The sequence below is a fragment of the Onychomys torridus genome, chromosome X (genome assembly GCF_903995425.1).
Source record: "Onychomys torridus chromosome X, mOncTor1.1, whole genome shotgun sequence".
Classification (NCBI taxonomy): Eukaryota; Metazoa; Chordata; class Mammalia; order Rodentia; family Cricetidae; genus Onychomys; species Onychomys torridus.
This window is the reverse complement of record NC_050466.1, coordinates 12857535-12870217: the sequence shown is the minus strand read 5'-3', so window position 1 is coordinate 12870217 and position 12683 is coordinate 12857535. Positions and strand designations below refer to the sequence as shown.

At 39.8% G+C, this 12683-nt stretch overlaps 1 protein-coding gene across 2 annotated transcripts; it reads right to left on the bottom strand.

Moving 5' to 3' along the window:
- Nucleotides 1-1299: 1299 nt before the first annotated feature.
- Rgn (regucalcin) lies at nucleotides 1300-11711 on the bottom strand. Of its 2 annotated transcripts, XM_036175462.1 has the most exons (6): nucleotides 11546-11711; nucleotides 9374-9556; nucleotides 4992-5207; nucleotides 3173-3304; nucleotides 2548-2702; nucleotides 1300-1350 (listed from the first exon to the last, which is right to left on the bottom strand). In XM_036175462.1, the coding sequence occupies exons 1-6, from the start codon at nucleotides 11706-11708 to the stop codon at nucleotides 1300-1302; spliced, it is 900 nt and encodes a 299-aa protein (XP_036031355.1). In that variant the 5' UTR covers nucleotides 11709-11711. The 2 variants fall into 2 exon arrangements, with proteins under 2 accessions (XP_036031355.1, XP_036031356.1); XM_036175463.1 differs by lacking the exon at nucleotides 4992-5207 and having other exon boundaries at nucleotides 11546-11708.
- Between the last annotated feature and the right edge of the window lie 972 nt (nucleotides 11712-12683).

The following is a 12683-nucleotide window of genomic DNA, read 5'->3' as shown; positions in this document are numbered from 1 at the left end:
ACAAGTAAACTTTTGAGGGTAGTGAACAGATTATTTTGTTTATGTGGTTGATATGAATATATATGGAATATAAAGTCTAGTTTTATATACTTTAAATATGATCAGGCTAATTACAGCTCAACAATATTATTTAAAAATTTTTTTCCAAGCTAAGTGTGATGGTATGCATCTGTAATCATAGTCACTTGGGAAATGTAGGCAGGAGGATTGGGAGTTCAAGGCCAGGTTTACCTACATAGCAAGTTCAAAATCAGCCTGAGCTACACGAATGAGATCTCATCTCAAAAAAGGAGGAGAATGGAGAAATGACTCAGTGGTTAAGAGCACTGGCTGCCCTTCTAGAGGTCCTGAGTTCAGTTCCCAGCAACCACATGGAGGCTCACAACCATCTATAATGGGATCTAATGACTTCTTCTGTCTGATGCCCTCTTTTGTCATGCAGGCATTCATGCAAATAGAGCAGTCATATACATAAAGTGCATAAATGAATATTTCAAAAAGGAGGAAGAGGAAGCAGCAGCAGTAGTCAGTGAGATGGCTCAGCCAATAAAGGTGATACCTGAGTTCAATTCCTTGAAACAACATGGTAGAAGGAAATAACTGAGTCCCATAAGTTGTTCTCTGACCTATTTGTGTGCTCACGGACACACACACACACACACACACACACACACACACACACACGATGAATAAATAATGAGAAAAAAAAGTAAATTCCTTGCAATGTGATGTACTTATTTTTATATCCAGTAGGTGGCAGTTAGAACCACAGATTGTGCCTTGGTGTTTGAATCCATCTTCTGACAGTATTTTAGTTTGTAAAAAAACACACAGGGAGTCATTCATACAATCATTATAAATCATCACCAAGTTTCTAGGCATTAATTTTGTGAAGCTGTGGGGACAGCAGAAAAAGAGTGACTACAGTCCCATTTCAACTCCAGAGCAATTTGAAATCACCAGGCTGATTCATAGTTGAACATCCTTTTGCATTTCTACAGGATTCTTTTTAATAGAAGGCCTAGAGTGTGCTATCCAAGTCACTTATTCTCTGTGAAAATATTTACCTTAAAAAAGACTAGGGATGTAGTTCACTGTTAGTATATGTTCTTAATTAATATACCACACACTGGGTTTATCCCCCAGCACCCAGTAAAAATTATAAAATTAAAGCTTAACCCTGCTATAATATCATTGCCTTATTAAAAAAAAACTAGATTTAAATTTCATTGATTTAAGTCCCTTAATTCTCCAGTTGTCTTCAAAGCTTTTCTTCTGACAGCAAGGAATAGCTGTTGTTCACCCTGCATAGAAATATGGGGCAATTCCTTTGACCCCAAGACCAGTTATCTGTTGAAAAAAAAGAGTGAAACTGATGAATTATAAATAGTCTTCAAAGCCATTGTTACAAAGCCAGGCATGCTGGCTCATACTTGTTATCCCAGCACTTGGGAGGCTGAGGCAGTAGGATTGTTATGAGTATGAGCCCAGCCTGAGCTATATAGTGAGATCTTGTCACTCACAAACACCAAGCAAGTTAAGATTTATAATAATATGTCTAGGGGCTGGAAAGATGGCTCAGGGGTCCTGAGTTCAATTCCCAGCAACCTCATGGTGGCTCACAACCATCTATAATGAGATTTGGTGCCCTCTTCCAGTGTGCAGGTGTACATGCAGGCAGAACACTGTATACATAATAAATAAATAAATCTAAAAAATAATAACAATCTAGCTACCTTTAATAATCCCTGTTTTATTTTCTATCATGAAAAAAAACTAGCTGACTAGGAATTATGTGGTTCAAGCAGTCATTCACATATATTCTAGTTCAATGAGCAAGCATGCACAGTGATGTAGAACAATTTAGTTCTATCATTTTCTCACCTGTCAAGAAAGGTGTTTCTATGTTTCTATTTTTTTTAAATTTCATGTGCATTGGTGTTTTGCCTGCATGTAGATCTGTGTGAGGGTGTCAGATCCCCTGGAACTGGAGTTCCAAACATTAGTGAGCTTCCATGTGAGTGCTGGTAATTCTCTGGAAAAGCAGACTGTGCTCTTAATTACTGAGCCATCTTTCTAGCTCCTCTATGTTTTTTTAAATAAATAAATAAAGCATTGTGTTATATAGCGCAAGCTGACTTTAAGCTCACCATCTTTATGCTTCAGTTTCCCAAGTGCTGAGATTAGAGGAGCTCACCACCACAGCAGGTGTTTCCATGTGTGTTTTCAAACCCAGAACGTGTATGTTTTTTTTAAATCAGTGTTTGTTCTGTCACAAAAAAATGACTAGAAACCTGCACATCTTTTTATGACATCAAAGCACTCTGATGATCTTACAAATACTATTGAAGCATGAAAATATTTTTAAATACTAGAAGTAGGCCAGACACATCATCCTGAACTTTATGTAACTTATAGTCTAGAAAAACAAAATAATTAAGTCTAGTGTGACTAGTGTAACATGCCAATCACATGTTTGGGAAGTCTGCAGAAGCATTGATCAATTATTAAACAGAATACCCTCAGCACCCCCAAAGACCACATCACCTTGAAAATGCCACCAGCATCAGGCTGCCTCAAAAGGCCTTCAGGATCCATCCCGTCCCTTGCACAGGTCACATACATTTCAGAGTAATCCTTTCCTCCGAAGCAGCATGAAGTTGTTTTATCAACAGGCAACTTTACAGTTTGGAGTCTTTTCCCTAGGTCATCAAATATTTCATTTGAAATTTAGTTCTAGAAATTTACAACATGCACAATGCTTCTGAACTTTTTATGAATGATAGGGATGGTCTAAGAGACTATGGAGGTCAGGATTCATCCCTGGGAAAGGGTGAATGTAGGTTTCGCTCTGAACACTCACATATTCAAACTCAACCATCCTCTTGTTTTAGCCTCCTGACTTCTATGTTTATAAGCCACCATATTACCTGGCTCCCATCCATATATTTAACTTACCTTCTTTGACAATTAACTTTTAGCAGAGAGGCTTACTTCCACAGGAAAAGTAGTTCTGACTATAAATTTGGGGTTGTATATTTTGCCTTTATTTCCAAAATCACCCAGTTTTATAAAGACCACTAAGATAACTCTAACTGGATTGCTAATGGTCTTTAGCACTGGACTGGGTTTTCTGGACTAGGTGGGATTTTCTATTTTGTCTCCAGCCTACCTGTCTCAGGATCGAGGCGAATTACTCTTCCCCCATTGTAACAGGCCACCCAAAGCTTTCCCTCAGCATCAATGCACATTCCATCTGGGATTTGTTCATCTTTCTCCATCTTGTAAACAATTCTGCGGTTGGCTGCAGTTGAAAACCAAAACCAAAACACGACAAAACAATAGGTCATACAATGCTCACAAGTAGACAGTGAACTCTCAAGCTGGTTATAAATACTGGTCACTTATGCTTGTCTAGGGGCTGGCATTTGAACAAAGGATTTTTACCACACGATTTGGGATAGATTCACTCCCTTTTGTCTTTATAAAGATATATCTGTCTAAGATTTCTAAGATTTCCGAGAAAAGGAAAGGCTTTCTTTTCTTTTTTTCTTTTCTTTTCTTTTTCACTTCTGGAGCTAAAATTCATAGCCTTGTGTATGCTAGACAAGTGCTCTACCACTAAGCCCAATAAAGCTGAATTATTTATTTATTTAGAGACCAGGTCTCATTTTATATCTAAGGCTGGCCTAGGATTCATTGTGTAGCCCAATCTATCTTTGGAGTCTTAAAATCATCTTCTGAGTGCTAGGATTAGTCTTGAAGGATCAGTCACCATGTTATTTCAGAATTCTTAAGTCTCAATAGGTGGCTCTCTGGGACTGACCTAAACTAAGGCTTTGCAATCCTCTCTCAGACATTCTTCGGTATGTGTTAGATCACTATCTTAGTTACCAAAATTCCTACTTTGACCAAGCTGAAGATCTATACAGCAGCTTAATGGTACCATGTGGGTAAAACCTGGGCAGACAAGAATTGTTTTTCCTTTCTTGCTACAAAATCAAGAAACAATAGCTAAAGAGCTTACTTCTTAAAAGGGGCATTCTAAAGTCCATAGGCTGCTTAAAGGAGATCCATAGTATATAAACAATGAACACTGAACGATAGAGGAGGGCTGGAATTGCACCTTAGTGCACACACAAACAAATTAGTTTGATCCCCAGAACCTCAAAAAACAATGCAGAAGAACAGCCAGCTACAAAATTCAGGTCATTCCAGCAATCAGAATGAGGTATAATGGAAAAATGTTAAAACCATGTGTAAGGAAATTGGGTAAGAATAGTCATAAAAAAGAGCACTACATACTTCAAAGAAAAGCATCTGTCCTGGAATATTTTGCCCTTGATTAAATCTACATAAAGCCTTGTGACTTTTTTTTTCAAGTCATTTTTTATGATTGGTTTGGCTCTTCCTGTCTGGCACTTTTCATCAAACAGTTCCAAGGTCTCCCTTCTAAATTCTTCTAAATGATTTCTTCCCTAGAAGTTTCCAGTGATGGCTCATTTTACAGAACAACTAACAGAGCTGAACCAACCTGGAAGCACTTTTATGTTATTTTTCCATTTCAAAGGTTGTTCATTTGCCTCTGAATACTTGCCCATGGTTAACTAAAGATCAAATAAGAATCAGGAACCAAAATGTTTAGAGATTTCCCTCTTTTATCACATTCTGTTGTATATTGTGTACCTCTAGGCACTGTCTGATAGGGTAAGATTCATTCTCCAGGGAGGCTTTTCCATTGATGGAAATAAAAAGTACAGGCCTAGCTGCAGTAGACCAGCTATAGCCTTAGTCCCAAATACCAGAGTTCAGATGTGCTGAGGACCACAGTTTGACTGGCAGCTCAGTCAAGTCTGTGTCACCATTATTTTGAAGTTCTCTACTTGACAAATAAAGACTTTTTCACATGGACTTTGGGAAAGACCCCTTACTGCTCATTAACATACAAAATGATATGAGTGATATTGTAAAAAATAATAAAATCTTCATACCAATCTGTCCTGTTTGCAGGTCATAGTCAAAGGCATCCACAGAGTAGGACAGGCTGTCAATATAGTAGAAAATTTTATGGTCCAGGGACCAATCCAAACCATTAGAGATGTCCACTTGATCAAAGTATTTCTTCACATTGTGATCAGGAAAGAGGGAGTACAAGGACCCTTGGTGCCGCTCAAGAACTGCTGGGGCTGTTTCCTCAGCCATGGTGCCTTTGGGAAACAAAGAACATTATCTCAGTCCTGCAGATACTCACCCTGCACAAAACCCCATTCTTCCTCATTAGGAATGTTCATTTACAGTATTTAAGAGAATTTTATACAATCTCAAATTTAAACAATCTCTTTTATATCTCTTAAAGATGGCAACTGCCTTTCTTATAATGGAAATAAAAATCCAAAGTAAGGCTGGGTGTGGTAACACACACCTATGGTACCAACACTTTAACTTTAGATCATAGACAGGATGGTGAATTTGAAACAGCTTGGTGACTTTGAGGTCCAGTTGGGCTACATAACAACTCTCTCTCTCTCTCTCTCTCTCTCTCTCTCTCTCTCTCTCTCTCTCTGTCTGTCTCTGTCTGTCTGTCTGTCTGTCTGTCTCTCTCTCTCTCTCTCTCTCTCTCTCACACACACACACACACACACACACACACACACACACACACACAGAGAGAGAGAGAGAGAGAGAGAGAGAGAGAGAGAGAGAGAGAAACAAATGCATACACACAATTTAGCAATTTAGAGATATGATCTCAAATACGAAGGGATAAACATGAACTAACCTCATTTTCTCCTACTGAGCACAAGTATAAAACCTGAACAAAATGTATGTTATAAGCCAAGTGTGGTGGATCCCTCCCCTGTAATGCTAGCACTCTGGAGGCCAAAGGAGGAAGATTGAGGACAGCCAGAGATATATAAGAATGTAACCCCTTAAAAGATATTTATGAACTCTTAGGCTCATCTTCAGCCTGTATCACATAGATCAGATTGTAATCAGCAGTCCAAAGATTTTGGGAATGGAGCTAATGGGTGGAAGTTCTCTGCTCCAAATTAGCTGAGAGGTTCACATGTGGGACAGATCCTCCTTGTTCCTAATGCAAAGCAGGTTGGAATGACTGGCCTTACTTTAAATGTATATGCTGCTTCCTAAAATAACTATAACATGTTCTAAAGGATTTAAGCAATGTTCAGGGTCTCATGAGACAATATGCATAATGTCTAGGATATAACCTAAAATTATTTGGTGCTATAATTTGGTATTGAATGTCTCCAAAAGCCCATATGTTAAAGGCTTGTGAGATGTGGTAGCTCTTTTGGGAGTGAAATCTGTTAGAAGTCTTCAGGTCATTGGAGGCAAGACCTTTAAAGGAACTGTGGAACACTGGCCAGTTTAGTCATCCTTTGCTTGCTGGTTCATAAGATGTTAAATTTGCTCTACCACACAGTCTCAACACAATGTTGCCTCAGAGGTCCAGAGCAATAGGATTATTTGATCATGGGCTAGAACCTTTAAAAACATTATCAAAATAACATTTTTCTCTTTGTAAGTTAATCACCTCAGTTATCTCATTATTATGATGGAAAGATAACTAATAAATTCAGCAACACAGAGAAGGGTGGGGGACTCAATCAGTGTAGGAAATCAATAGATTCTGAAAATTATATGGCACAGATGTTAGAAAGTTTTGGTAAAAACTAGTGAAAGTTTTATAAAAATAATCATAAACAGTTATGAAACTCCAACTAGAACATGTTACCAAAGTAGTAGAAGCTGTGAAGAATAACTAAACAAAACTAGAGACTGCACTGGACCAACTCAATAGCAGAAGAGCATCAACAAGAGCAAAGAGTCAGTGCAGCCTACGTTAGAGCAATGGAAACAAGGTAAAGTGAAAAGCAGAGGGGAAAGAGACTTTGGAAGTCAAAAAGAACAGAACCTGTAGCCATGGGACACAAAAAGGGCTAATACCTCATTGGATGCCTAGAGAAAAAGAAAAAGTGCAAGGCCAAAGGTTTTTGAAGATTTCATCACTCAAAACTCCCCAGACTGGAGAAAAGCATAAAAGTTTTCAATAGATTTAAGAAGCCAAGCAAATCTAAAACATACCAAACAGAAAGGAACCCACAGCCAGATACACTGTGTTTTGCTGAAACTCAGTGAAATAAAGATACTTGGAAACAGTGATAGAAAAATGTCAAATTTTGTATGTTGGGCAAAGCAGGGAGTTACAGGTTGAAAATGGCCAATTCATAAAGAATACACAGTAATTCCAGATGTTTATGTGTTTAATAGTAGAAATTCAAAATAGACAAAGCAAAATTTGTCATAACTGAAAAGAGGTAGAAAAATACTGAATTAGCCAGGCAGTGGTGGTGCACGCCTTTAATCCCAGCACTCTGAGAGATAGAGTCAGACAGATCTCTGTGAGTTCTAGGCCAGCCTGGTCTACAGAGCGAGATCCAGGACAGGCACCAAAGCTATACAGAGAAAAAAGAAAAATACTGAATTATCCTGGGAACAATCAGTATCATTCTCTCAGTGGTATCTAGAAGTAGACAAAATATTGGCAATGCCATAGAAGAACTGAAAGCTGAGAGTCACTGATGCTTACAGAATGCTTCACCCAACAGCAGCAGGATATGCTTCTTCTCAAGTGTTTCATTCACTGAAGTCATTATTCAGTATTCAGGGAGATGGACTTGGGTGTCACATGATCTCAGAGGCCAGAAACAGACTCTGATCGGAACCAACAAACTACCATATCATACTTCATTTGAATAAAGAAGAAAATAGATTGCAAACAAGAGAAGCAAGCTTGAATAGCAAGAGGACAGGGCAGGGCCTCCTTCCCTGGGGATGACAGGTTACTCAGCAGTTTCCTGCGATCTCAAAGTTGGATTTGCTTCATGAACATTCTTCCACACTAGATACCTCCCAGGAAGAGAATGAAGAATGTGTAAAGGGGCTATCCTTCCACTTTCCTCCTTCTTTTTAGGTTGTGCTATGTAGCCCAGGCTGACCTTGAACTTGCACTATTCCTGCCTCAGTTTCCTGAGTGCTAGGATAACAGGTGTATGTCATCAAGATCAGCTTCAGAAATTCTGGCAGAGGAATTACTGGCAGAGGAACTCTCCATGGGTTCCCATCTTTAATCTTTAATCTTTCAACCTGGTTTCAACCTTATAGCCAATATCTGTGGTTGCAAATAGTCCAACAAGATGGGGACCAATACATACATAGCCAGTTTCTCAGATCTTACCTGCCTTTCATGATTTTGACAGTGAGTCACCATAGGAAGGGTATTGTAGCCAACAACATAAAAAGGTAGTGTAGGGAGGGAAAAATAGAGACGGTGAATCAACTCTGGGTAATTTCCAGGGTGGTTGTGATGGGAGGTAAATGAGAAATAGCTGTGATATTTTAAACTACAGTTAAAATTCTTTTAAAGTTATACATTGTCAGATGTGGTATTTGATGTGTGTCTATAATCCTAGCATTTGGGAGCTGGAGGCAGGAGGATTGCAAGTTCGAGGCAAGCATCAGCTGCACAGCAAGTCTGAGGGCATCCTGGGCCCCACAGGAAATTTTTTCTCAAAGCAACAAAACAAAATAGCAGTTACTATGAAGCAGAGGAATGCAGCAGGCCTTCAACATCGCCAATGAGGGGCAGAGGGACAGCGTGTACCTCCAGGCTGGATGCCCTGGGAAGGACAGGACATCACCTCCACAGTACTCCAGCCAGGAATGCCTAACATTTAGCTAATCACAAGGAAACATCAGACATCTACAAAATGAAGAATGTTCTATTATTAAAGAGGGTGGGTGGGACCATATTCTTTAAAAATGGCAATGCCATAAAAGAGAGAGAAGGGAGGGTCAAGGAAATGTTTCATATTAAGAGGATGAAAAGACAAGTACAGTATATGATTCCAGACTGGATCTCTAATTGGAGGGGAAAATTCCATAAAGGACATTATTTGGTCAGTTGACATGACAGGAGTATAGACTTATTGAATCAATGCTAAACTTCATAAGTTGCTTACTAAATTGTATTCATGTAAGAATATGCCATTCTTACCAGGCATGGTGGCATGCGCTTTTTATCCCAGAACTCAGAAGGCAGAAGCAGGTGGATTTCTGTGAGGTCAAGGTCAGGCTGGTCTACATAGCAAGTTCCAGATTGGCCCAGGTTGCATAGTAAGACCCTGTCCCAGAAAAAAGCCATTTTCCTTAGAGAACATATATAACACACACACACACACACACACACACACACACACAGAGAGAGAGAGGGGGGGGGGTGAGGTGGGGGGGGGGGGGGGGGGGATTCAAACACAACAAATAGGGGTAAAAAAAAAGAAAGAAATCATACCAGCAAAGTATCTCCCAGCAGGATCCACCTTCCCATCATTGAATCGATTATTTGTCTTATCTTTATCCACCATGGCTAGGACAAATACTGATTGATCTTCCCAGTTCAAAGCACAAAACTTTGTTCCAATGGTGGCAACATAGTCTCCCAACTGTCGAAGTGCCACTGAGCTGACTGGGGCATCTGCAGAGGTAAAGGCAATATCTAGAAGGCAGTAAGCACTCTGGTGGTCCAGCACAGAGGTCATTGTGTCATGTAACATCTCTTAGGAAGGGGTCCAGTGATTTTTAATGGTACCAAGATGTTGTCTGACCATGTAGGTGAGGGTAGCCTCATTCTCAAGATTCTCTTGCCTCTTGCTTCCACATTCTGAATGCTGGTATTATAGGTGTGCACTGCTATATCTAGTTGATGTTATTTTCAAAGGGTCCTTATTTTTAATGTATTTAATTACAAATTATTTCTCATTTCTCAAATATTTTTTGAAAGAATGCATGGTAAAAATAATACAATTATATGTGCAATGAAATACAATCTTTATATCCTTTTATTATATTCCTTTTTTAATTTTAATAGGTTAGCTTTTCTGGTTTTAATATTCTTCCCTGTATTTAAAAAAACCTTTTTAAGTGGAGAGAGATTACCATGGTGAGTATCACAGGAAATACATTTATCTGAGTTTGTTTAGAAACATGTCCTAAGCACCTCATCAAAGCTAATGCCCTTAGCTCAAAGCCCTGCTCAGAAGTTGACTCAAGCCTTTGGGGGCCCTGGGAATATGCAAGACCCTATAAGGAGGGTCATGCTCTTAACAGGGAATCTGACTAGGGCCTGAGATGCCTTCTGATAGTTTAGCTTTCTAAGCTCCTGCTAACACACAGACCTTTTTGCAAGGCTGGGAGGCTTTGCAGATTAGGGGTAGGAATTTTGTGAATGTTGGGAATGAGGGACCAGGGAAGGCAGAGGCAGAAGCATTCTCCTTGGAACTATAAACAAGTTGATAGGTAAATTAGAAACTGCTCCTAGTGAAAGCAAGAACCTGTGAGTTCCATATCAACCTTAGCTATACAGCAAGTCCTTGCCTTATAAAGAAAATGGCTCGGCAAGCCTGATGATCTGAGTTCAATCCCCAAAATTCATATATTGGAAAGAAAGACTCCCCAAAACTGTCCTCTGACTTCCACACATGGTGGACTGAGTGAACGGACTCCTGCAAGTTCTTCTATGACCTCAACATGTCTGCTGTGGAACCAGTACACCCCCACACATACAAAATCAATTTTTTCAAAGAAAGCTGCTTTTAGTCTGGGAACAGAGCTTGTGGTATGCGCACGTCCTGGGTTCAATCTCCAGCACCAGGGAAAACAAGCTTTAAACTCGAAGTTGTATTCATGGGAAGAGATAGCAGAAACCAGAAATTCCCATAATCTTAGGAAAATCCTGCTATCTCTTCCCATGAATCCAATAACAAAAACAGAAACTTGTTTGTCTACTGATAATCACACCCAGGCCATTGCCTTGGGCCATAGAAAGCCCTAGAAACTCCTCTGAAACCACAAAGCTCTTTTGGGAATCCTGTCAATAATCTCACATTTGTGCAGTGAATAAATAGTCCTGGTTGATGCTTTGGAAGCCTAGGAACTCTTCTTTTTCACAAAGAAGTAAATGATACATTTGTTGCTATTATATTATTGCTGTTGTTTTTTTTTTTAATGGAGGTCTTGGTCTAACCAGAGTAGATAGCTTTTGTTATGCCACTAATGGAGTCTTCACTGTGGATGTTGTTATCTGAAGTCCATCAGGAAAGGGACACTGTAGTACCTCAGCATCAAAACAAAAATAGGGCACTGGAGGTATAGTTTCATAGTAGAGTACTTACTGAGCATGCTGGAGGCCTAGGGTTCCATTCCCAGCATCACAAACTAAAAGTAAGTTAGGAATGCTGTGCTCCATGCAAGAGGAAGAGAAAAGTATTCACGATCCATCATTGAGTTCAAGAGAAAACACATGGATCACAGATACAGAGGTCATGACAACCCAAAAGGTCTCAAAGCATTTTCAGTCAGGCTTTAAGAAGAAGGACCCAGGGCAATGATGCCCCTTTCAGGTCCCCCCCTCTCGCTGGGAATAAATGGCTAACTATAAGTCAAGGAGCTCAGCTTGCATCCTTACCCACAGCCACTCGCTGCACTTGCTTGCTGAGTGAATTCCATCGACAAACTTTCTTTGCAGGGATGTCTACGAACAGCAGAGAGTTGGATGCTTCTTCCCATACTGGAGACTCCCCACACCTGCAGTTCTCACGTAAAACACACTCAATCTTGATGGAAGACATGGTTGCAGGAAAAGCCTATTAAAGTTAACAGAAAATAATGAAAGGCAATCACACAGAGCAAATTCAGCACAAGACCCAGTACAGATGGTAGGGATACCCTGTTTTTTGGCATTGTGAAGATACTACAGTTTTCACAAATTGCAGGTTAATGGCAATCCTGCATTGAGTAATTCTATCTGCACTAGGTTTTCAACAGTTCAGACAGTACTTAGAATTTTAAACAATAAAGTATTTTTTTTTTTAGTTAAGGTATACACAGTAGCATTTTTGTACATTGTAAATGTAACTTTTACATGCACTGGAAAGACAAAATATCTGTTATTTGTTTTATTATAAAATTAATTTTATCAAAGCAGTCTGGGACCAAATATGAAATCTCCTTGAGGTATGCCAGTATTGGATCAGAACAGAAAGGTGGCTGTACTTCCCCCACCCCAAGAGCAAGCAAGGTATGCAGCATGACAGGTGGTGTGCAGGAAAAAGAAGAAAGGGCTGATAGGACATGACATGAGACATCTTCAGTCAACTTACCAGTGATGGTTCTTTTCAAGCTACCTTTAAAACAGAAAAGAAAGGAAATACTCTGCCACCCACACCTTGGTGATCATAACTCTCAGCAAGACTGCTAGTCAGTCAGTGCCCTTTATGCTAGCACCCTGACCTTCAAGGGGCAGGCAGCTCCCTCATTGGTGGCCCCTCTGGGTGTCTGCAGGTCACCTTTTTGTGCTGTCACTCCTCCCTCATCCATTGATGATATTGATCTCCTTGGGGGCCAGCCAGTTTCAGAAATGTGTTTGTCAGTGATAATATACTGAATTAAGCTAACGGCCAGAGGCCTGGTGTATTGCTGGGGTAGAAGCGTTTCCTAGCCTGTGCTAGGGCCTGGGGTTAAACCTATATTCATTTTCAAATTCAGACAACGGCAGGTGTGAAGTGCATTTTCTTTGGTATGGGTGTATACTTTTAGTGGCAGTG